The sequence below is a fragment of the Gossypium raimondii genome, chromosome 3 (assembly GCF_025698545.1).
Source record: "Gossypium raimondii isolate GPD5lz chromosome 3, ASM2569854v1, whole genome shotgun sequence".
NCBI classification, from domain to species: Eukaryota; Viridiplantae; Streptophyta; class Magnoliopsida; order Malvales; family Malvaceae; genus Gossypium; species Gossypium raimondii.
Window position 1 is genome coordinate 24,732,707 of NC_068567.1, and position 27,361 is coordinate 24,760,067.

At 36.2% G+C, this 27,361-nt stretch overlaps 1 protein-coding gene and 1 long non-coding RNA gene across 2 annotated transcripts; one reads left to right on the forward strand and one right to left on the reverse strand.

Moving 5' to 3' along the window:
* Positions 1-4,533: 4,533 nt before the first annotated feature.
* On the reverse strand, positions 4,534-7,350 carry LOC105793920 (uncharacterized). The gene is made up of 3 exons (XR_001133641.2): positions 6,016-7,350; positions 5,839-5,926; positions 4,534-5,728 (listed from the first exon to the last, which is right to left on the reverse strand). It is a non-coding gene; the product is annotated as an uncharacterized LOC105793920 (long non-coding RNA).
* A 16,905-nt stretch (positions 7,351-24,255) lies between these two features.
* LOC105795765 (uncharacterized) lies at positions 24,256-25,305 on the forward strand. The gene has a single exon (XM_012625424.1). It carries the CDS (start codon positions 24,256-24,258, stop codon positions 25,303-25,305), a length of 1,050 nt encoding a protein of 349 aa, XP_012480878.1.
* Positions 25,306-27,361: the final 2,056 nt, after the last annotated feature.

The window sequence follows — 27,361 nt, forward strand, 5'->3', positions numbered from 1 at the left end:
CACAATTATAAGGAAAAATAGAGGGATTTTTTATGTAATCAACGTAATTTTTTTCTCTATTTTTAGACAACCAGTATATTTAATCTTTCATTATTATCTGAAGGTCGACACCAAGGTAGACACAAAAGGGCTCTTAGGTGAAGAGCGAATGTTCCGGCACAGTAGATGTCAAACTCAAGTCGACGCGATAGTAGTTGTAGTTATTAATGTGTTGTTTAATAATGGCAACCGTGGTCACCCAGAAATGACCATCACCTTTACTGCACCACAATAGTCGTTCCCCACCTAAGAATCCTCTTGCGTCCACGGCGGTGCCGGCCTTCGGATAAGAATGAAGGTTAAAGGTACTGGTTGTCTGAAAATGGAGAAAAAAATTACGCTGATTATAGCAGGAATCCCCAAATTTTTTCCCTATGATTATGCCCTTAAACTTCTGTATGGTATTTATAAGGTAACATTTTCATGTATCCGAAAAGTTTGAGCTAGTGGCCGCGTAATTACCCTCAACTAGCCCCCTCGTTATACCCCGATCCATGAGTGCATAATGGTCGTTAGTTGAGACCTCTACGTAGACTTCCACTTATGATCGTACAAAGCAAAATCACCCCGAAACCAAACTTCCACAGGATAGGCTTTGGAGGTAATGGTCCTATCTTGGCCGGATATATGAAATATGTGCGTCTCAGAGTAATATCGCATCACCAACGACTCAAGAATACCTTGAACGGTCATGTTGTATAATGGAAAGATGGAAAGGCTAAAAGAGATGATTTTGGAAGGATGATGAAGTATAGAGTGGGAGACCCCTTTTATAGGGGTGTGGGAAGGGTGGAATTACAAAGGAAAAAATTCTCGTAGTTGAAAACAAGCCACAAGATTAGCATTTTCATCGAATATATTTGAAACATGCTTAAAATCTACTGAAAGATTCTTAAGGGCAGCTACTTTATTTTATCAACTTCTGAAAATATGGTGCACCTTCTAAGGCACTTAATATGCATGCTTTTGATTAAATTTACGTGACACTTGGAACACAATTTTGAGCATTGAATAGCGTGTCGTTATCATTATTCAATAAAAGTGCGTCATGAGAAACGGATTGTGTTTCACGCATTCCCTCTCTCATTGTTCTATTGTCCTATTAAAGTAACAAAATATTCATAACTTAGGCATGCAACAAATTTATATCATTAGAAGATTTTCTTGAAACTTCTCATCCAGTTCGTATAGGATATTGAAATGAGTCGACGAGTGAAATTTGTCATTTACTATGATGGTTAAATCTATAATATGGAGGTCAGGGTCGTATTCAAAGGAACTTAGTCCATGGAATTGGCTTTCAATCGTACAATTAAACTGTGCGAGCTACGGACTAGAATTAGGAGGAAACTGAGTGGTTCGAGCCAATGAAGAGTTTCAAGGTTGCAATGTAGATTTCTTGAATCAATTGACCCCTTTGAGTATGATCTATTTGAGGTGAAAGGCGAGCTCGAGCTGGAGGTAGTGATATTAACACACTGCTTAAACTGAAATCTTATAATGAAGTTACATGTCGAGTTTGCCAAGGCTGATGGAGCTGGTCTATTTTCAGCCACCGTTGTTGAAAATGTTGGAACCAAAGCCGAAGTAGAAAGTCTTACAACACGGTTGTGCGATGTGTTCATCGGTTTGCTATAAAGCTCCTACTATGATGTCCCCAAAACAGCAACAGGTAGATATTCTTCAATTTTTGGCACTAATATAAATTTTGGTAGCCATAATCAGTCGATATTTGAGTAAAACTCGAACCTCGAAACCCAGGTACGACATTCAATTAGTGCGTTCGATTTTAACTTCAGTGGATCGATGTCCTAGGCGGAAGCACTTATACCGGAGGCATTGACATACACCGATAAACAATCTAGTACAGATTTTGGCTAGCATATCAGTTACAGAAGAACCGATGACTTACTTCTTATGATCAGGTTTGGCGAGGGTACATCGAACCCCTTAGTGGAAGGTGACAATAAAGGCGTGAATGAGGAAGAAGATGTAACCAAGAAAGAAAGGGTAGCGAAAACGATTGATGGATCGAAGTCAGACTCTAATCTAATCAGACAGCGCAGTCCGAATGGTTTGAAAGTGACACTTTTCTCTAAACTAGAGTTGGTTCCAACGAAGTCAGAACCTTGATGTTTTGATGATAATAGCTCGAATAATGCTCCGGATCTAGATCCTCAATTTAGGGCATATGAACTTCCACCTTACATGACCAACATCGACCTATCCATCGAAGGTGGTTTAAAGTTTCAACAGCTATCGCACAAAACACTTAGTCATACAAACTCATCTTCCAATACACAGGTATTGGAGGTTGAAATGGAATACCCAAACAAAGATACTTTCCTTGCTGCACTGACATGAACTACCACATCACAAAGTCTCGTTCAAAGAAACTTGATAGAAAGTGTACAATGCACGACCGGAGGTGCAAATGGAAAATCATGGCATCTTTGCTTAAGAAAATCAAATTGTGGACAATAAAGAAGTATTTTGATCCACATCCTTGTGTTACGGCAAGTACGCAATGCGATCACTACATTCTCTGAAATAATGTGACCTAGTCGCGATCTTCTTTTTTTCGGTTACGTAACTTTAACCCAAAATTTACAAGTGCAAGTCAAGATCATCTCAGGCTAGACTCAGACATAATTTTTGAAATTATTCTACCGATGGTGAATGCGAGTCTAAGGATTCTCGTCCCGGTGTTGATTGCCAATGTCTAGAGCCAGCAAGATTACACGCCTTCGTACTACAAAATGTGGGTCGCAAAACAAAAAACTAAGGATAAGTTGCATCCCGGTTGGGACAATTCATACAACTATTTATGACAATGGTGTCAAGTATTGGAGTAGTACATAACAGGTTCTGTAATTGATCTGGAAACGTACCCAGCATACTTCGATGATCGTTTGGTCCCTGGAAAAAGAGTATTCCACTGATTCTTTTAGACCTTCGATTAATGTAGTGAAGCTTTTCGGTACTACAAGTCTTTCGTGCAAATTGACGGTACTTAGCTGTACAGTAGGTATCTACATCAGTTTTTGATCATTGTTGCCCAAGATCATAATCAGACGATTCTTTCCATTGCATTTGCAATAATTTCCTTTGAAAAGCCAAATGACTTAGATTTCTTTCTTAGTCGATTGTGTTGCCACGTTTGCCTACAACTCGACATATGTGCCATATTAGAAAAGAGACTGGGGGTCTTGTTCACTATTGAACAACAGGGTAGCCATTAGGACCGCACCCACCATAAGTACTGCATATGACATGTCGACTCCAACTACCACCAAAAATTACCTTTGAAAAGTAAGGGATATCAATGCATTGACATGGGTATGTAGTCGCCACTATTTTCACAGCCATGCATAACCATATTTCATTTATTATTTGCATTCATAGGTATGCTTTTCTAAACAGGTTACGAGCTCATTCAACATCGTTTTCATGAAATGTCAGACAACTTGCACTCCATCAACAACTACGATGTAATATACCTAGTGAACATATCCTTCGATCAGTGGACGCAATCATATGATAGGAGTCTACGGTACGAGCACATTACGAACAACTTAGCCAAATTCATCAATTTCGTACTGAAAAGGACGCATCATTTGTTGATAACCTCGATTGTCAAAGAAACATACTTTCTCCTAGCCACCTTCTTTCCACTTTCTCCTAGCCACATTCTTTCCAAAGTAGGCGGCAACGTATGCTAGAAATAGCTGGCGACCATTTTTTGTGCGAGAATGTCATGAAAGAAATTAGATGGAATACAACAATATCGAACACTATGTATGTAGTTTTCCACTCACGTAAGAAACTAGAATTTCAGGTCACAGAGTACGCTAGGCCTGACCAAGACATGTCAAGGGCATCATATCGTGTGCACCTATTAGGAGAGACTTGCAATTGCAGGAGGTTCTAAGCATTTTGATTTCCATGCGAGCATGTAATTATCGCATGTGCAAACCTATGAATTGAGTACATGTCTTATATCAAAGAGGTGTATAGACTTGAACGCATGCACAGTGTAGAGTCCTAAATTGCCACCCACCCAAATAAAAGAATGTGGTCACCTGTGCCAACGCGTCGTACGAGTTAGTGTCAAACATGAACCTACGTTGGGTCCCGAAAGGTTGTCCGAATTCTACTATGATATGCACCAATATGGATATTCGAGAGAGGAACAACCAACAGAGGCTATGTGGGTACTGTAGAAACCCAGGGCATACGAAGGCAACAATGTTCTGTACTTAGGGGTACGTTGAGGCCTCAACATCAGTAACATTTATTTTTTTGACGATATAAAATTGATTGTAATGCTTACCTTTTTGTTTAAAAATTTTGTTATTTTATTGAAACTTACATTCTAACTGTATTTGCAGTTGTATTTACCATTTTCAATTTATCAGGGAATTGAACTTTTCAAACTTACGTATAATTTACATCACAATTTAAGAAAGAAAAATATGAGTTCCAATACAAATATACCAAAAATATTTTGTTTCTTTATTGATGTCATTAATATTTACATCACAATAAGTAAATAAAAAATACATCGACATCGTCGGGCCAAATGTGTACTTCACAAAGGTGGTTAACGGATACGCGTAATATTTCTACGCACAACTAGTGGTGCAAGCTTCTACACTGGATCATGACCATCATCTTCTTCATCTTCATCTTCACCTCCATCCATGTACTCATCTTCATCCCCACCATCATCTTCATCTTGATCTCCACCGTCGTCTTCATCTTGATCTCCACTATCGTCTCCATCTTCATCTCCACCCTCAATTTTGTCTTCGTCTTCATCACATTTACTTCATACTCGAGTGCGATGTCGTCCTAGCCTCTCATCTTATGTCTTCCACTTTACGAGAATATTGTGTCGCCAATGACACATCCTGATAAAATAATGAAGCAGTGGGTATTTGTGACACTACCAACGTGTAACCATAAGGTGTCGCAAAACATGAATATATCGGTATTGACTTAGACATCGTCACTGGCATCGATAACTAGATTGATGTCGACATCGACATCGTTATTGGTGATGGGACATGCGTCGGTATCTGACTCAGTATTTGTGCCATCATCGACATCGTCATGATGGTGTAAAATGCGGGGAATGTCGGTGCCCCAAAATATACGACTGTGCGTAGTGTGGTGATTGTGAAAAAAACATGGGGTTAGTGAAATAAACAGGAATAAGTGAAGTGAATTAATCGAGATGTGGCGTAGGCATAGGTAACACTTGTTCAGTTGGAGCTGATGATGAACTCGACGTGCGACCGCGTCTGAACCTACACTGCTAGGACGGTCGTTGTTTCCTCTTTTGACGAAGTTGTCTACTCCTCGCCTCAACAAATAGCAAATATGGCTTTTTCGCGAGTCTGAACCACGACATGTACTCCAAACAGTCCATCATGCCCGCTAAGAAAAATGGTTCACGAATAGGTAAGATTTCCATCTTACGATCTCAAGCGTTGATGTATTATTTGTGAATATTTCGTCAATTCTTGACATTCCTCCCCTACTAGTCCACTTCGTGCAATTCATCAATGTTTCACGTTGGCAACAGAATTTGTTGCCTCCACCTAAACTGTTGCATCACTCGATTCGATTTGTGCATTTCTATCATTGCGTACATTATCAACGGCATCTTTGCGTCCTACATACTCTGATTGTTTAAAAATTTCAGAGGGACGCATTTTATTATATCTGACTCGACGCTCGACATCTATTGAAATTGTAGTAACTATTATAGGTTGGAAAGAATAAGTAACTAACCTCGGCTTCCGAGCGTTGATTTAACAACAGTTTGATATCTTCGAGCTGGCTGGTCGGGTAGTCGCACTTAACTCGGCCCATGGTTCCACTTGTATAAGCGATATGTTAGTTCAAACTTATAATAAATAAATAACATTTAATATACAAACTACATATTTATTAAGAAATAATTTTTACCTTGTCACCAATGAGACCATGTATGAGTCGTTCACTCGGGGACATAAAAATGGTAATCGCCATCAGGCCCACGACTGCAGCAGAAGCAGGCAACCACCGATTGACATCTTATCTGGTTTCGTCGCCCAACATAGCTCCCTGTACAATGTGGCCTACACGACTAATCCCCAATTCAGTCGTCTGCATTATTTGAAGTCGACTAGGTGTAGAAGCCACTTTACGTGCACCAAATTTCGAGATCTATCATGCATTAAAATGCCACCAATTAATCTCATGATAAATGCTCGGGCATATTGTTCTTTGACAATGTCGTTCGCGTCCTGAGAAAGCTCTCTAAAATTGATTTTGAACCACTTCATTGCTATCCGGCCACCTTGAAACTTGTTTGGGACCTTCCCCAAAAATGTCACATAAAGGTCCTTTTTATCAGGAACGACCGTTAACCCTGTGATGATTGGCCCATCAATGTGTAAAGCTATGTCTTCGAATGTGATACACTCGCCGCATGAAAGATGAAAAGTGGGTGTCTCAAGCCTCTATCTTTCCACCAACGAACTGATGAGTGTATGATCAACGAACTGATGAGTGTATGATTGAGTTTACAGTCCCCAAGCATACGAGACATGCAAGAATCCACGTCTTGCAAGTAACCACGAATTTTGGTGATTGGACCCTTTGAAAATTGTGCATGAACTCCTCCAAAACACGATCATCCGCCCATTTATATCGACAAAAAAAATTCATTTAAAATATTTTTAAAAATAAAAAATTTAAATTTAACTTAATTGAAAATAACGAAATTTAAAATTTCGCCTTATCATAATCGCTTAAGCGACAGAAATATGTTTGTCGTCAAAACAAATTAGAGAGGTTGCAATTCGTGAAAACTTAATCTAAATGAATAAAATACAAATAATCAAAAAAATAATATTGTTAAACAAGCATATCGAAAATTTTAGATCAGAACTTAAGAAAATTGAGAGAACTAAGAGAGTTGAGAAATTAGAATGAATTGAGAGGATTCGATTTGAGTGAAAAAAATAACCATTGAGCCTTTTTTTAAATCTTTTACCGTTGTCTGTCAATGTTCAAAAAGCCGTTGGAATTTAACCGTTGGAGGAAAGTGGGCGTGCTTATCCTTTCTCTTTCAAAAAACGGTATATTTCTTTAAAATTAAAAAAAAAAACTGCTAAATTTGAAATAAAAAAATTTAACATATAGACCTAAATTAGCCTGTTTACTTATTTAACTAACTTACAGCATATATAATTTTCTAAATAATCATCTATATAATATTAGACATCACAATTAATAGTCTAATTTTGGGCGCATGCAATAGACTTACCAGTTTGGTGTAGTCGGCGTTTGCTACTGAAGCACTAACAGTGATCCATGGTCTCCGGTTTGCCTTCGAGCTGGGATTCCAGTCAGTGGTTTTAGAAGGGGATTCAAGATCTGTCATCGAGAAAATTGTTGATAATGCAGAAGATCTTTCAGAAATCAGTGCGCTTACCTAGGAAGCCAAGGAGCTTTCTAAGCATTTCGAGCTTGTCGCTTCAAGTATGTTGATATATCTGGGAATAGGGCCGCGCTTGCAATGGCTAGTGATCGGGTCCGGCGAGGCGAGGACCGGTATTGGGTGGAGGAAGCCCCAGATTCGATCGTTATGGTTACTAATGAAGATCGTCGCCTTTTAGACCCACCTTAGATTTGTTTGTTGGGGGTGTTGTTTAACTTTTGCCCCGTTGCGTTTTGCCGCTCACTGGGGTCTTTCTTGTCTGGTTCTTCGGTGGTTTGGTCGGAGCTCTCTTTTGCGGAGCTTTTCTTTTTCAATTTTGCTTGGCTGTTTGTTTCCTTTTGAGGGACTTGTTTGTCTTCAGCACATGTTTTATGACAATGAAGTGACCGACTAGTTATTTAAAAAAAGAAAAAGAAAATATTGAATATAAATTAAGGGATGGAATTAAATAAATTTTTCGTGTGTATTTAAAAATCAAAATCAAATTAATATTATGGTAATTACCAACTTAAACATATAAAAAATACATAAACATTCTGTTTATATTTAATTAGTATTGCAATTCAAATGTCAAATTAAGTGTTATATTTAATATTCATGATTGTCAATAAAACTTGTATTTATATAATTTCAAACATAATAAAATTGTATTTATTAAATTATTGATATATGTTTAGACATTATTACTGTATCGGTTGTCTGCCCATAATTTCAAACAAGTTTAAATATCAAATGTAAAATAGTTAAATTTCATTCATGTTTTATATACTAAAGAAATCTCCAAAACAAGTTATCTGTCATCTTAAAATCGATAATTAATTTATATCAATAATTAACTTAAATTTATTTTAATTTTTGAAATTTAAAATTCTTAGTTCTTAATTTATATTGATGATATTACAAATTCTCATAATTTTAAAATTATATATTTATATTAATATTTACTTTTTTCAATTATAATTTTTTCAATTACAAATTTTACAACTCCTTTTTAACAAATAAATATAAAATATAAAATTAATAAATAAGACTCAAATCGTGCGATAAAAATTAATATGTACATATAATTATCTTTCTTAATCAAGTCTTAATTAAGCTAATCAATAGAAAAAACCCTATTATAAATTAACTAATGCTTTTTAATGGACATGGCCACTTAATCATTTAATCATGGCTTAACAGCAATTTAGGTCCTTGACTAATATCTTGTTCAAATCTCTCAATTTATTTCACATCTCAATTCGGTCCCTATACTATAATTAACACTTTTGCAATTTAATCACTTAATAAATCAATACTTCAATTTCCATACTTGGCATATCAACTTCTCGATTAATAACAATTCATTTTATGAATCTAACTTCGAATCACATTTTTCAACACTGGTTAAATCCCGGTTGCTACAGATTTTTTGAATAAGGCAATCAAATATATTTCCTCATAGATTCTAATATGGTAAAGTTGCAATGACTTTAATGGAATTAAAATAGATTGAGTAAATAATTTATTGTTAAATCAATTTAGTTAAATTAATTGATTAAATAAATAATATTTTGGGAAATAAAAAATAGTTATTGGGTTGGATAAATTATAAGTGTTGGATAAAAGTTCAGATAACATGTATAATTTTGTCCAATACATTAAATGTCCAAAATAGGCCCCACTATGGAGAGGGGTACAAACCCTAATATTCCCTAGGGATGCCACAGCCCCTGTGTATTCTACTTAGTATAGAATTTGTATTTTCTATTAAAATATCATTGTTTAATTAAATCTTACTCTAACAGAACTCTTGTATCGTTTCTCTATAAGTAGGAACTATGAGTTAAACCATTTACACACATACATTATTGAGGGTCGTTATTCTGTCGGAAAGTAGTGAAATTTTATTTCATAGAACAAATTCTATTTTTGGGAAAAAAAACTCATAGTTTTTTGTTATAGAGAGAATTAACTTTCCTATTGGAAGTTAATAAAATTTTTCATTATGTGCACTTGGTCTGTGTTGTTTGAGTCTACACTCAAAGCAATTTAGGGTTTGAAGATAGCGAAGAAGGTTGGTCAGTAGAAAGTCGGGATTAACTTCAATCGCCTTGTACAAAAAACAAGTACAATTTCGGTTAAAGGTTTATTGCTATAAATATCATAAGGCTTGATTTTAAGAAAAATTTTAAACTTCCGTTGTTCCTAAAAAAACATTATTTTCTAAATTGATTTTTTCAATAAGTGGTATCATAGCTAGGTTATGCTATGTTTATAGTATAAACCAATACTGAATTTTCTCCTTTTCTCTCATTATTTAATTAAATAAAGATAAGAACTAATATTCTTAAATTGTAAGCATGTTTTGGACTATTATGTATGTGGATAAATGTATGAATTATTTTATTACTGATACAATAATTTTGCCAAGCGTTGTAGTTCCTAGAAATTAAATCGGTTGTAATTTAGGTTTTCATAAATTTTGAGTTTGTAATTAGATGACTATCATCTCCCCATAGGTTTTATTTTACATATCAATTTTTATTTGTTACAAAAACTAGAAAAATTCATGTGAGCCAAAAACGAAATAGGAATTTTGTAACAAAAAAAATTCGACGAAACCAGAAGAAAAGAGGTGATCGAAAATGTGACAAAAATTGAAACTGAGATCGAACAAGACAGTGCAAACTCGACAAGAACCAACTATTAGAGTATGCCTAAAGACCAATCATGAGATGATTGTAATCACATGCTCATTTTGCCTTGTTTGTTAATATAAGACATTATCATTGTTATTTCAGTTTCTTTTTCTGTGTACAAATAAACTGGTCAATAATAAAGTCCTGAGAATAATATGATTATTCTTAAAAGGTCATTAGTCAATTATTATTGTGGGCTTGGACAATGATAATGTATTGAGACTAATGTGTAGTTGATTGATGACAAAGCGTTGCCATTGACATAAGGATGTCATAATCGATACACAAGTATGTGTTAGAGAACAACATATTGGAATAACATGCTATGAGTATGGTTCTTGGATTATTATGTAATAGTCACAACATTACTCATAGTGATAATCATGTATATGATCCTCAGACTTGAGATCATCATTGTCCCAACATAGTGAGTTGTATATTTTTACACAGTCAAACGTCTACCATAACAAGTTATACTATAATGGCTGATGTTGGGGATGTCGCAATCTATGTAGAGGGATATGGGTGATCAAGATAGGATTTGTCCTCTTACATAATGGGAGCAATATCTTAGGCCTCTTTATGGAGTGAGACTAGAAATGTATGGTCATGCTTGAATAAGTTGATATGAGATATTTAACACTCCTAACCCGTATTCGTCGCCGGAATAGGGTTACAGAGCATTACTAGGGTTTACAGATCAAATAGATAGAAATTTCAAACGTTTCATAATATATCAATATTCATAATAAAACCAATAAAAAAACATATATATTGTCCCTTATACGAGCCCTCCAGGCCCTAACAATGCGTTAGAAACAAGTCGGGACTAAATCAGAAACTCAGAGAATTTTCAGAAAACATAAAAAAATTTCAAAGTTGCAGGGGTCACATGGCCGTGTGGTGAGGCCGTACGACTCACACGGTTGGGAGCCATGCCTGTGTCTCAGGCCGTGTAACTCTCTGACTTGGTCACACGCTCGTATGGATAAGAAAATGACTATTTTCAAGCCATTTCTTTCACCCTTTCAAGCATAAACCTACAAGAAATTTGTACATGTATACAAGGCCTTTAAACATACTCAAGTTATGCAAAGAATGACTAATCTCCATACCAAACGTTCATACAACCAATATGCCAAAAGGCACTTCAACCATCAAGCATCAACTTATATATATACATACATGAACATATTTGTTCAAACCTTAACCATACATATCTAATTAATCTCAATACTATTTTCATGCTATATCAAAAATAATCTCACTACATTTGACTGCATTTATACCATTTACCGACTGACTTGTTTCCATGCCAATACATAACACAATTAACACATACCAACCTTACCATATTAGGCACACTATATTTCAATCATGCACATCTATTCAAGACTTTTCCAAAACATACCATGTCTTGGCCATGTTGAAATCGATACAACATATACCAACTTTGGTTATTTCTAAACATGCATCAATTTGACCATATTAACCATAACCAACAAGATACCAATAGTACCTTAAGTACCTCAAATTCAAGGCAACATTTCATACCATAATTATCAACCAAAATGACATATCTATACCAAACTCATCAATTAAACATTAGACATAATCCACCTATACATGCCATTATAACCTTAACCAAGATATCAAAATCTATCGATATAATCGCTGGATAGTGTGATAGATCTCCGGCGAGCTTCTAACCCGATCGAGCTTCCGATAATCTATAAAGTAAGGGATAAACAACTACATAAGTAATGAATGCTTAGTAAGCTCGTACAAAATTTAAACATAATATTCCAATTCAACAATAAAATTTATATGATAAATATAAAGCTATACCAATGCCTCAAGATTTATCAACTACATAACCACTAACTCATAAATGAGTAAGTTGTTCAACATCATATATCTGTTCATTCCTAACAAAATAAGATTTTATAAAACATTTTAAACCATCATTAACATTTTCATAAAACTACGAACTTCCTTTACTTATTTTCTATTCCATTTACTAAACATAAACTTAAACAACAACATCAATTAACTAATTAATATATTTATTCATAACATAGGTAAGTTCAATAATAATGATGTAATTTCTCATACATAAGTACATTATTCAACTCATCAATCCCTTTTCATCATATCACATTTCAATTATTAACTTACCATTTCATTTGTATAATACCAGATATAAGCATATACATCAATCATAATCTCAAGCTTGACATAAGCCTAATCACCATCATCAATACACAAGTTAGTGCATTTATGTATATAAATCATTTTCATGTTTCAAATCACTATCCCATTTTCAATTCTCATACAATATCATCCAATATCAGTCATAGTACCGTTTTATTTATTTACCCCTATTAACACAACTCAGACTCGAACGGATACACGGATCCAACCAACATATCAGTTTGGCACCCAGTGCCTCATCCGATAAATCTGAAGTAATATGTGCCCAGTGCTATATACATTTGACACCCTGTTTCTCATCAGTTAAACCAAAGTAAATTAGCACCCAGTGCCTCATCGACTTGAAGTCGAAAAAATCCCTAAAATCTTCCTATCCTATGGCATGCCATCTATATCCAACTTAGCCCGATATAGTTAATAGGGTTTAATTTCACTTCCAAATACAACCAATATCTAATTATCATATTTGCACATTATCACATTTACACATTTATATTCCTTTCAATTCAAATAATCAACACATTCATAATTTATATACCAATTCAATCCATTTCAATCAACTATCAAATGTCAACCTTTTAATTCATACATATTAGCACATCATTTCAACATCATTTCGTACTATGCTCAAATTGTACATGCTAACATCTTTTATTTGATTAACAATGTCCCAATTCACACAATTGTTATATAAATAGCTATTCACATATCAAACCACAATTGTTTATACATTAGCATTAGCCATTCAATACTCAATTCATGAATACATAACTCATGTATCTCATTTAGTCACAACACATGAATGGTGATGAAAGAGTTCGTGACTTTTCTTCGTGGCCCAAGGATTAAAGATGATTATCCGGGAGCCTTCGACATTTCAATTCCCTTAAAGAATCTGATGAAGCATTACGAGGATAGGAAAATGATGGATCGCGACCAGGATCAAGTAAAAGGGGAGCTAGTAGAGACATTCATTGGAAACTAGCGAGATTTAACGTATGGAATCAATGTTGTCTCTTGGAATATGAGGGCGAGGTCGTACATATATCCGTTTTATGTAAAGAAATTTACCTTCTAGTAAAGTTTTCTAAATGTAATTGAATCAGAATCAACGTCTCTTTAGGCATTCATTTCATGCATTTGCATTACATGACATCACATACATTAAAATCTATTGAAAGAGTCTAATTGAGTAAATTTATTTCAGTTAATTTGGAACACCAAACACCCTTACGGTACTCATCGCAAAATTAGAGAAATGGACCAAAGGTTAGAGAAATTAGAGCAAATGCAGATACAGATGCAAGAGCAACTGACCAAATTTCAACAGGAGATGAGAGATCAGGTGCTAGAATTATAGAGAACTATGATGAGCCAGTTCAACCGATTGCTAGCTGGAGAGTTAGAAGAAGTGAAAGACCCAGTGGTCCTCTTTGGGGTTAATACTGAGGATCTTGCCTATTCCCTAGATCGTACTCCGGTAAGTGCACAGATCCAGCCAGATGGGAGTTCACAAATTGCACTCTTTACTATCAAATCCCAACATTATCAGACTGGTACATCGACACCAGTGAATTGCTTGACAGGCCTAGGATCCAATTTGAGGAACAATTTTCCTGTTGCTCTTGATAACCAAGCAAAAATAAAACAGTCGAGGGTGGAGTACCTAGATACTACAAAGGCCCCAAGGAAGAAAGGGAATAAATGGAACAAGGGCCACTCAAAGCCAATCACTGCGGGTAAGCCAAAGTTAGAAATCATTAGCCATTAGAGCCCTTTAAAGTGAGAACCTTACAAGAAAACAAATACAGAAAGGCCTCAGTTTACGCCAATCCCGATGTCGTATAAAGAGCTGTATCAAAGCTTATTTGATGCGCACATCGTTTCCCCTTTCTACTCAAAACCTCTACAACCTCCGTACCCCAAATGGTACGACGCGAATGCACAATGCGAATATCATGCGAGAATTACGGGGCATTCCATAGAAAATTGCATTGCCTTTAAAAAGCTTGTTGAAAGGCTCATTAACATGGGTGTTGTCAAGTTTGATGACTCTAGTGCAAAAGACCCTCTACCCAATCATGATTGACAAATGGGGTGAATACAATATATGAAGAGGTTTTGGGAAGTGTTCACATCAATGACATATGCGAAGACACAAATGAAAGGGAACCTTGTTAGATATCCGCCCTTATAAATCTGCGAGTGTTCTGAGCAATTGGACTGCGAAAGAAATTCCTGTAGTTTTTAGAGCTTATTTAGAGTAATGTTCAGAACATTTTTATTGTTTTTAGCCTAAAAATGATAGAAATTCTTTTGTGAAATAGGCTCATGTCTGAACGTCATTATTCTAATAAAATACATCTTTGCATTATTTTTGAGCCAATATTCTTTTATTCTTTTTGAATTATTATTCTTTCATTCTTTTGGATTTTCTTCCACATTATTCTTTCATTCATAATTATATTGTACAAATAATACATTTTTAGTATATTCTTTGGTACTTACTATGGGTCCCCAGATATCAATGACATGAGTGACGCTGCTACAGATTTCGAACCTCCTTTTGAGCGAGACAGGTGTTTAGAGGGATCTCGTGACTTTAAAAATGACATAGATTGTAGCCTATTTCCAGACTTGTTGAGGATGGTAGAACAAGAGGACAGGCAGATCCTGCCTCACAAGGAATCATTAGAAATTGTGAGCTTGGTAAAGATTAGAATTGACCTGACCGCAAAGACAAAGCAAGACCTTGTTGAGTTACCTCTAGAGTTCAAAGATGTCTTCATATGATCCTACCAGGATATACCCAGGTTAAACGCTGATAATGAAATCTGCACAACAGCACGATGTCAAAATTTGCAGTATGAACGATGCAATGAAATTTCTTTACCGGGGCAATACCTTTCTCGTTGACTCATCATAGCTTTGCCCATTTGAAGTCAAGTTTCCATCTCTTCAAGTTTTTGTTGGGTTTATCCTGATTGAAGAGGAAGATCCAAAGTTTTCTGTCGTAAGGCTTTATGAAAGAAACTTGATACCAAAGAAGATTTTTTTGCATACAAGATGAAAGTGGAAGATCTTCAGATTCAATCAATAAAAAAATCGAAATAAAAAAATCAATCAAAAAATGAAAATAAAAAAATGAAAAAAAAACAAAAAAAGAAAAAATCAAAATCAAAATGAGAATGAGAATGAGAATGATAAAAATAAAAAAGAAAAGGAAAAAGGAAAAGAAAAAGGAGAGGCCAAGGTGAAAACCCGCAAAAGGGCGCCTTACGACCAAAGGTGGTTTTGAGTTGAAAACCTGAAAAGGGCGACTCAAATTTTGAGTGAAATGGGGCATGGACATTGCCATCATCGAAGGCTTCTAATGGGCATTGCTTCATTTTTTAGATCATTAGTTACTTCGTCAAACGGGTAAAGGCTGCTTCATGCGTCAATGTCATCATATGCCGGTATAGAATTACAGAGAAAATGATATCATGAATGATAGCACGATAGCTGAGGTCTGTGATTAATTTAAAATCAGACATCACAGTTCATCACTATTGAATTACGAAAAATGACTGAGACTTATAAGGGCTGGCATGAGAAATTACCATTTGCCCTCCTTGTTGGTCGAACATCTATCAAGACTTCCACCAGAGCAACATTATTTTTGGTTTGTGGGATAGAGGTAGTTTTACCCATTGAAGTAGAAATCTCTTCTCTCCGGGTATTGGTTGAGCTAAGAGTTGGATGAAGCAGAATTGACCCAATTGCGATGTGCTCAGTTGAACTTGATAGAGGAAAAAGCTAAAAGCTATTCAGCAGAGTCAAATGTACTAAAGGTGAATGATGCTGGCTTACAACTAGAAGGTTCGTCTCAAAGAATTCTATGAAGGGGACCTAATGTTGAGAAAGATCTTTCTTACACAAAAGGATATCAAAGGCCTTTTCCAGAGGAGCTCTGATCTTGAGTAGGATGGATGGTAAAAATTGTCAGATCCTGTAAACTTAGATTCAGTCAAAAATTACTTCACCTGAAGAAAGAGAAGGGATCAAGGTGAAAACCCGCAAAGGGCGCTTTGAGTTCAAAAAATAAAAATAAATAAATCAAAAAAAGAGAAAAAAATGGCGAGGCCAAGGTGAAAACCCGCAAAGGGCGCCTTGAGACCAAAGGGGATTTGAGTTGAAAACCTGAAAATGGCGGCACAAATATTGATCAAATGGGGCGTGAGGTGATCAGAGCAACTCAAATCTTGATCAGGTTGGGGCATGTGGTGATCTTGTTATACCTGAATCAACAGGAAAGGGTAGGCGACATCTTGGGGCATCGACAAAGCACTGTAGATCTCCTAAACACATGTCAAACTCAGAATGGGCTTCTGAAAGTTTGTACAGAGAAGTTCAAGCTGCGATATTTGGGGCACCCAATTTTTCATACTATTTATATTGAATTTTTTGTTCTTGGAATACTTCATTCTTTTCCAAGATACACATTCTCAACCAATTTCTGTGTTTACTATTTTTGATAATTTATTCCTTTCGAGCTGTGCTCAAAACCAACTTTATTCTTATCCATTGTTATTACCCTTTTTGCAAGCATGTTGCATTGGAATAATTATTAATGGACTAATAAAACTTTCACAATGGAAGTTTTGTATATTACTCTAGAAGTTTCTAAATAATATAGGAACCTGAAACAGGACTATTGTTTAGAACGCACCAAATTTAAAGGTTGGAAATCTGAAAAGGAAGAGTCTAAATTAAGACTTTCTCTTTGGATTTTGTTGTCAAAAACATTAATTGAACAAAATGACAAGAATGTCATGTTGATAAACAAGCAAGCGATGATTACCAGGCAATAGGAAGAGGTTTCCTCAGAGAAGAAAGTCTTCATTTGAGTATGGGACTTTGGTACGACACCCTGGGAATGGTGTAAGGGACCAGAAAGATTTAAATTTGGTATTCTTGAATTGTGATAGGAAAGGATTGAGGAAAAGCCACATATTTCTACCTTTAGATTACAATGAGAGAATAATGGTACAAATCTTGCGCCCTAATAGATTGAACTTTAAGGTTTACAGTGGGGGCAGCTTGACTAAATGTTTCTTCAGAAAAGTCAGCCAAGCAAGAAGGCGTTGTAGCACGTCAGTGTTAAAGCCTTAATAAACTTTGAGCAATGATAACCTAAGCGGGATTATTCTCAAAAAAATAAAATTTCTGCGTTCAAGCAAATACCATTCACACATGTCTAGTTAGGAGCATTTGATTCATTTTGATCATGTCATCCTAATCATTAGGCATAATTAGTTTCATTATACAGATCAGAGAAGATAGCAGATCTTGCCTTCCTGCACTGACAGTGAAGCAGATCGAGGACACTAGTCCTGCCTCCATCGGTTGCAGTGGAGCAGATTGAAGATAGTAGATCTTGCCTTCCTGCATGGACAGCGAAGTAGATCGAAGATACCAATTCTATCTCCCTGGGCAGCAGTGGAATAGATTGAAGATTGTGAGTCCTATCTCCCTAGTCAGCAGTGGAATAGGTTGGAAATTACAGATCTTATCTCCCTAACCAGTAGTGGAGTAGATCGAAGACGGTGAATCTTATCTTCCCCAGGAGTAGGGAAGCAGATTTAAGCCACAAGTCCTATCTCCCTGGTCAGCACTGGAATAGGTTGGAAATTACAGATCTTATCTCCCTAAGCAGTAATGGAGTAAATCAAAGACGGCGAATCTTATCTCCCCTAGTAGTAGGGAAGCAGATTTAAGCCACAAACTCTATCTCCCTGGACAGCAGTGGAATATGTTGAAGATTATAGACCTTATCTCCCTAAGCAGTAGTAGAGCAGATCGAAGACGGGAAATCTTATCGTCCCTAGGAGTAGGGAAGCAGATTTAAGCCACAAGTCCTATCTCCCTGGTCAGCAGTGGAATAGGTTGGAAATTAAAGATCTCATCTCCCTAAGCAGTAGTGGAGCAGATCGAAGACGGCGAATCTTATCTTCCCCAGGAGTAGGGAAGCAGATTTAAGCTACAAGTCCTATCTCCCTGGTCAGCAGTGGAATAGGTTGGAAATTGCAGATCTTATCTCCCTAAGCAGTAGTGGAGCAGATCGAAAATGGCAAATCTTATCTCCCTGAGGTTGCAGTGGAGCAGATTGAAGCCCATAATCCTATCTCCCTTAAGTTGCAGTTGAGCGGATAAAAATAATGGATCTTATCTCTCTGAAGTTGTAGTAAAGTAGATCGCATCAAGTCTTATCTCTCTGAGGTTGCAGTGGAGCAGACTGAGTAAGCAGGTCTTATCCCTCTGAAGTTGCAGTGGGGCAGACTCAAGATGGCGGATTTTACCTCCCTGAGGTTACAGTGGAGTACATTGAAGCCACTAATCCTATCTCCCTGAGGTTGTAGCGGAGCGGATTAAAATAAAAGATCTTATCTCTCTGAAGTTGCAGTAGAGTAGATCGCATCAGGTTTTATCTCCCTGAGGTTGCAGCGGAGCAGACTAAGTAAGCAGGTCTTATCCCCCTGAAGTTGCAGTGGGGCAGACTGAAGATGGAGGATTTTACGTCCCTGAGGTTATAGTTGAGTAGATTGAAGCCACTAATCTTATCTCCCTGAGGTTGCAGCGGAGCGAATTAAAATAAAAGATCTTATCTCTCTGAAGTTGCAGTAGAGTAGATCGCATCAGGTCTTATCTCCCTGAGGTTGCAGCAGAGCAAACTGAGTAAGCAGGTCTTATCCCCCTAAAGTTGCAGTGGGGTAGACTGAAGATGGCGAATTTTACCTCCCTGAGGTTACAGTGGAATACATTGAAGCCACTAATCCTATCTCCCTGAAGTTGCAGTAGAGTGGATTAAAATAAAAGATCTTATCTCTCTGAAGTTGCAGTAGAGTAGATCGCATCAGGGCTTATCTCCCTGAAGTTGCAGTGGGGCAGACTGAAGCTGGCGAATTTTACCTCCCTAAGGTTACAGTGGAGTACATTGAAGCCACTAATCCTATCTCCCTGAAGTTGCAGTGGAGCGGATTAAAATAAAAGATCTTATCTCTCTGAAGTTGCAATAGAGTAGCTCGCATCAGGTCTTATCTCCCTGAGGTTGTAGTGGAGCAGCTGAGAAAACAAGTCTTACCCCCCTGAAGTTGCAGTGGGGCAGACTGAAAATAGCGAATCTTGCTTCCCCGACATTGTAGTTAAAAAGATTAAAGATACAACGGTGAATCTTACTTTCCAGGCAGTGCAGTGGAACAGATTAAAGCCACAACGGCAAATCTTGCTTCCCCGACATTGGAGTTAAAAACATTAAAGCTACAACGGTGAATCTTACTTCCCAGGCGGTGCAGTGGAACATATTAAAGCCACAACGACAAATCTTGCTTCCCCAACATTGCGGTTAAAAAGATTGAAGCTACAATGGCGAATCTTACTTTCCAAAACTTACGAGTTACGAATCCTATCTCCCCGACGTTGCGGTGGAGTGGATCGAAGCAATTCCTATACCTCTGAAGATGCAGTAGGATGGAATGAGGCTACTTGAAGAAAAACACCAAGATCCCGCATGACCAGACAAATTTGGCCTTATTAAAATCTTTGCTTCATTTCCATTACACGACAATGAGCAAAGAGGGGTAGCTGTAATAACCCAACTTTGCCCGGCCCAAATCAGAAATAAATAAACAAAAAATTATAAAAATAAAAATAAAAACAAAAATTATTAAAAGTCCATCAGTCCATAGTTACAAACCCAAGTTATAGATGCCCAATTTCAAAACACCCAAAATTTAAACCCAAACCTAAAATAGACCTTAAACCCGACGTAAAAAGATCCCCAAACCCGTCAACTGAACCTAAAAGGATCCTAACTTGGGCCCAATAGGCTAAACTCGGATCACCAAGTTCAAAATGCAATTGAATACCCCTAGCCCAAAACCAAAACAAATAGAAACCCTAAGGTTTCAGAAATGGCACGAGCGTTGCAACAGTGACCTCCAGCACCACTCTCCCCAACCACACACACCTCCGTACATGCCATGTCTGTGCCTCCGTACACACCACGTCCCTCGCCGTACGCCGTACCTGCAAATAAAGCCAAACAACGCAGCAGAAAGGAGAAAAATTGTATTTCATTTTTTGATGTTGTTTTATCTTTATTTTTTCCAGCCTATAAAACAAAAGGCTAAAAATTTGTAATTTTTTTATGGACACGCATTCAATATACAAAAAAAATAAGAATACAGAAAGGTGGTTTTCTGGGTTTTTGTTCTTTTTCATTTTTGGCTAGTTACTTGATTCATTTCTTTTCTTTCTTTTTCTAATTTTTATGTTCATTAATCGTTGGATAAAAGAGAAACAATAGAAAAAAGGGAGGGACGTACCTGGTAGCGCGATCTTAGTCCTCTTTGCCATCATCGTAGAACGGGCTAGGTTCGAAAGCCGTCTGAATGCCCTCAATGCACAAAACGGCGCAGGGCTTTGCTTTAGTTTAGGTTTTGTTTTAATGTAGCCAATAGTTTTTTAGCATTTATTTTAGTTTTAAATGCAGGATTTAAAATGTCGTAGTTCAGAGCCCAAACAATGGCACTGAAACGTCGTCGTTTGATGGCCCGATCTAGGCGGTGACCCGATCCGGGGTAAGATCCGCGCATACTGGACTAATTGGTCTATTTGCTTAATAGGTCCTTGTGTGTTTACTGAAATTGCGATTCTGATTTCCTTTAATTTATTTGTAATTAGTATTGCACATTTGGTTATGTTTTCATTTAGATCCAAGATTATACAACGGCGTTTTCGATGATTAATTGAAATGATCTTGATGTTTGCGCATAATTACTGATTTGGTCCCTTGCCTCCTTTCATTATTTACTATTTGTACCCCATGTTTTGTTGTGGTTTCAATTTAATTCTTAACCTTTATTTTGTTTGTTTTAATATTTTTTATTGTTTTATTTCCTATTTTTACATTATTTTATTCACATATTTTAAACTATTGTATATAGCACTTATTCTAATATATATATATACATACATATATGTTATTTAGTTTAAATGGTTTTATATGTATTATTTCAAAATTTGATTATCTTTAAATTGATTTATTTTAAAATTCCCTTTTATATATTATTTTGACTTGCTTTGTAAATGATTTATTTTAATTTATTTTACATATTATTTTGTTTTTAGTTGCTTTATATATATTAATTTTAAAATTATCCTATACTATTTGTTTTAAATTGATTTGTATTAGCTATTTAAAACTCGTTTTCACGATACTACTTATTTGTTTTTTATCACTTATTTAAATTGTTTTATATATCCATCTTTAAACCCTATTTTACTATATGCTTGGGTTATTTTGAACTTTATATATACTATTCATTTTAAATTTTCTTATACAAATAATTCATTAATTATAATTTCGCTTGTTTCATATTTATTAAGTTATTTTAAAATTTGTACAATTTCATATGTGTTAATTTGTTTGGTGCTACGATTGACCTTTAATTCATTAGCCTTTGAATGTCAACATAATATATGATGTGAGATTATTGCTCTTATGTGCATTGTATTAATTATTTGTATTGATTGATTATTTGTGTTCATTAGTGTATATTTTGGCTTACGAACTATCACTTTGCATTATCAATCCATCACACTTTATTCGTTTAAAAGGTTACATCAAATATCGTTTAAATATCAAAATCATTTCATTCGAAAGCTTTCAAAATAACGCGACACTCGGAATTTGGGGATCCTCGAAAAGATTGTGTCCTAACTTACTAGATTCCAATCTTCCTCGTTGAATCTGAGAAACCGAGTATCCTTTTCAATTAAAACATAAATAAAAAAACTCATTCTCGGGAATTCGATATGTTGTGTCCTAACGCATTGGATATGACATGTTATTTTCTCGAGACGAGGGTTTTTCTAATAAATGAAAATAAAGGCAATATTCGATATTTAGGAATTTTGTGAAATCAAACCCTAACTTACTGGGTTTTGATTTTTTATTTTGACCCAAATAACCGGATATCCTTCTCAAAATGCATAGGTTTTAAAAGTCAAAAGATAAACTTAATTTTGAGGATTTAAAATGTCGCATTCTAACTTACTGAGTGTGATAATTTATTTCTTTGAAATAAGTGAGTCTCATCATCCAATTCATTTTATTCAAATTTTCTTTTCAAAGGATCGTATTTTAAAATCTTTTCAAAATTTCGACACTAAGACATTAAACAATCAATTCGGTACCAATTTTGGGCGTTACGAGGGTGCTAACCCTTCCTCGGGCGTAACCGACTCCCGAACCTATTTTCTCAAAATTCGTAGACCTAAAATCATTTTCAAGGTGATCCGATCACACCTCATTAAAAGATCGGTGGCGACTCCCATTGCATTTTCAAAGTCGATCCCCGTTTTTCAAGATATAAAAAAGGGTGGTTTCGACACATTGAATTTCATTTTTGAACTTCAACTATTTAATTAAAATCAATATAAATAATAATTTCGAAGAAATTAAATTAATTTTCAAGTCATTTTTTGTACTTAGCGAGAAAACGCATTTAGTATAGATAGTAATATATGTGATCTATTTTTCTTATTTTGTTGTTTTCATTCATTTATATTTATTGGTTCTACATGCAATTCATTTGTGAAATCTATATTATATAAATAAACAAATAAAATCATTGGAATTTACTATTGAAAGAAAAAAAATAGATAAAATAAAAGACAAATTACACTCTCTTTTTTGATAAAAAGACCATACGGTCAAAACTCAATTAATTGCACCGTTCATTACAAGAACAAGAATTTTTGAAGGGTAATCCATGTTAAAATTCCAATTACACTTACAGCATGTTTGGTTGGCCCCAATACACCCCTAATCGGTGGGCCCCACTTAAGCCCCCTTTATTCCGTTGTTTGGTTCATGGTAATGTGTTAAGTTCAATTTTGAGCTTAACTTATTCAACTAAATTATTTAAATTATTGATTAAATTTTGAGAAATTGAATTTTGAATTAGTTTAAAATTACAGCAAGAACATCCCATGATGTAATAATGTTTTTTTTGCTCCAATTCAATAATTTAATGTTAAAATTTTAAGTCATGTGCAAGTGAATGACATTTGGATTTCCGTATGAGCTCAAATTGGAATGATTAAGCTGCTGAATGTTGATCATATGCTGGTTGAAGGAATTGAATTAGCATTGGGACAACAGTCGGTCCAATTAGATGTACAGCAGGCCGAATGAACAAACGGACAGCAAGGGAATTATTATTATTTCCTCCTTGCTAAGAGATGGCCGACTCCAATTGAATTAAGGAAGCCAAATCAGGCTTCAGGAGTTTAATCGAAGTTAAACTCTACTAAGCTGAAGCTATTCTATGCGACGGGTTAGGCTAAGAAAAAGGAGGATAAGATCAAATTTAATTTTGAATTGTGGGAGGTTATTATCCCATAAATAGTGATGACCAGCAGCTGAAAAGGGAGTCGAAAAAGCAGGGAAAAAAATACTTGAAGACTATTTTTAGCAACCGTAAAAATAAACCCCCCATTTATTCTTTTCTTTTCTTTCGCATGCCTCTTACATTACTTTAATTTTAAATCACTTCAAATAGATTTGTTGCAAGCTTCCTCGTGGGACGATTCCCTATTTACCCTATATTACTATTGAATGTTGGTTAAGTAAGTGAATTTAATTTGGCTGGCGTAAACGACAGCTACCAAATTTTGGCGCCGTTGCCAGGGAGGTGACGTAGTCAAATCTATTTGATTTTCAGAACTTATTTTGTTTTCTTGTTTTTGTCTTTTCAGGTAGATTAATTCATATAGTATATGTTATTAAGGAGCGGGCGACGAACATCGACAGACTCTGTTAACATCACTGATCGGCAAGCTGAATATCCTAACTACCACGAGCCTAACGTTTCAGAGGATATCAACATGGCCAACCAGACCTTGAAGCAATTGGCCGCACCTAACTTGGCTGCGCATCCACCATCTATCACGTATCCTACCCTTGATAGGCCATTAAAGCTTAATTCGGGATTCTTGAATTTGTTGCCAAAATTCAATGGGTTACCAGGTGAGGACCCTTACCGTCATATTAATGAATTTCTAATTAGTTGTTCAACTATGAAGCCAGATGGCATTGAAGAGGAACAAATCAAGCTCCGGGCTTTTCCTTTCTCATTACAAGGTTTGGCGAAGGACTGGTTATATTATATGCCACCAGGCTCATTCACAACTTGGACAGGGTTACATAAAGCTTTCCTTCAGAAGAATTTTCCGGCATCAAGAATAGGGTCAATCAGAAAGGAAATTTGTGGAATTAAGCAGCTGGTAGGTGAGTCACTATATGAGTACTGGGAAAGATTTAAACGGCTATGTGCGAGTTGTCCACAGGATCAGATTAGTGAGCAACTTTTAGTGCAATATTTTTATGAAAGGTTGACACCGCAAGATCGAAGAATGATCGATGCAGCGAGTGGGGGTGCATTGGATGATAAAACTCCTGAGCAAGCCCAAAATTTGATCGCTAATATGGCGCAGAATACACAGCAATTCGGTCTCAGGAGATCCGATATGGGTAAACGAATGGATGAAGGCCAGTCGAGCATGATGGAGGCTCAATTAGCTAATTTAACGGCTATAGTAAGTAAGTTGATGACTGGAGGTACTGCGAAAGCTTCACTATGTGGCATTTGTTGTTTGGAGGGACATACCACAGATATGTGTCCGACATTACAGGAAGGGGAAGCTAACGCCGTCTTTCCAAATCAGAGAAGGTATGATTCATACTCAGCTACCTATAATGAGGGATGGAGAGATCACCCCAATCTCAGATATCAAAACCGAGCCACACCTCCGGGATTCGAGCAGTAAAATTCTCGACAATATAATTCGTCACAGCAACAAACTCAAACCAACCATCAAAATCTTAGTGCTGAAACTAAGACTCATACCATGCTTGAACAAATGATGAAGATGATGGTTGACCAGAAGAAGGAAATCGATGGAAGATTTCAGTCTTTGGAATCAGTAGTGAAGCAATTGCAAACCAGAGCCTCGTCGACCGATGTTAATCTAGGGAACTTACAAGCACAGGTAAATAATCGGTTACCGTCATAGCCTGTGGTAAATCCGAGGGATAATGTCAGTGCTATAACCTTACGAAGTGGGAAGGAGTTGAGATCGTCACTAAAGAAGGCTCAAAACAGCGATGAGGTAGACGAAAATGAGGTAAGAAAGGTCCGATTTAGTGATATTGAAGAGGAAAATTTAGCCTTGCCAAAGGCTAATTTACAACCGTCGCAAGCAGCTCCAAAGGAAGCAGGGAAATCACGTTCACAACAGTCCACTGCTTTGCATGATACAGCAAATTTTGAGTAGGAAACGAGGGTTCCCGAGCTTCGAGCACAAACAGGTCAGAACGATAATAACCAACCTCGGTCTTATGTACCGAAGGCGTCATTTCCACAGCGTTTGAGGAAGGAAAAGTCAGATGACGTCAATGCCGAAATTCTAGAGACTTTTTGTAAGGTACAAGTTAATATTCCATTGATTGACGCAATTAAACAAGTACCTAGATATGCTAAGTTTTTAAAAGAATTGTGCACATCTAAAAGGAAATTAATTGGAAATGAAAAGATTAGTTTAGGCGAAAATGTCTCTGCGATATTTCAAAAGAAACTTCCTATTAAATGTAAAGATCCTGGAATGTTTTCGATACCTTGTAAGATAGGAGACCTTAAACTTGATAGAGCTATGCTTGATTTGGGAGCTTCTATAAATGTCATGCCTAGGAATATCTACGATAAAGTTCAATTAGGTGCATTAAAAGACACGGGACTGATAATTCAACTTGCAGATAGAAGTAATGCCTACCCTGATGGCGTTTTAGAAAATGTTCTAGTGCAAGTGAATGAGTTAGTTTTTCCAGCTGATTTCTATGTTTTAGACATGGGAGCTAGTGATAACTCAGTTGATGTACCCCTACTCTTAGGTAGACCTTTTCTTAAGACTGCTAGAACAAAAATTGATGTGCATAAAGGGAATTTAACTATGGAATTTGATGGTGAGATAATTAAATTTAATATATTTGATGCTATGAGATATCCCACTGATATTAATTCTGTATTTACTCTTGATGTAATTGACAATTTTGTTCAAGATGTCTATGAATTAGGGGAAGAAGACGAGTTGAAAAGCGTTCTAGCTAAGAGCATTTTTGATATCGACAAACAGGAATTTATCATTTCTGATTCTTTAATTGACTCAGTTTGCGCTTTAGACTCGCCCAAATTGACACGATTCAAGCCGATTCTCCCTAATCTTACGGTGACTGGTAAGCAAATTCCTTCATTAATTTCACCACCTAAATTGGAGTTAAAAGAGCTGCCCGAAAATTTGAAGTACATTTATTTTGGGGAAAATCAAACTTTACCATTGATAGTGTCGAATGCTTTAACTGAAATGCAAGAATCTAAGCTGCTTAGAGTTTTGAGGGAACATAAAGAAGCCTTCGGTTGGACATTAGTTGATATTCGGGGGCTTAGTACGAATTTATGTACTCACAAGATAGCCTTGGAACCAGATTCGGTTCCCAAAAGAGACCCCCAACGCCGATTGAATCCACCAATGATGGAGGTGGTGAAGACTGAAATTTTAAAATGGTTGGAAGCCGATGTCATTTATCCTATTGCCGATTCAAAGTGGGTAAGTCAAATTCATGTTCTTCCTAAAAAGGGGGGAATCACAATAGCTACCAACGCAGAAGGATTAGAGATTCCCACAAGAGTGCAGAACGGTTGGCGGGTTTGTATAGACTATAGGAAGCTGAACAAAGCCACAAAAAAAGACCACTACCCCCTCCCATTCATGGATCAAATGTTAGAAAGGTTAGCTGGTCGCTCACATTTTTGTTTTTTGGATGGCTATT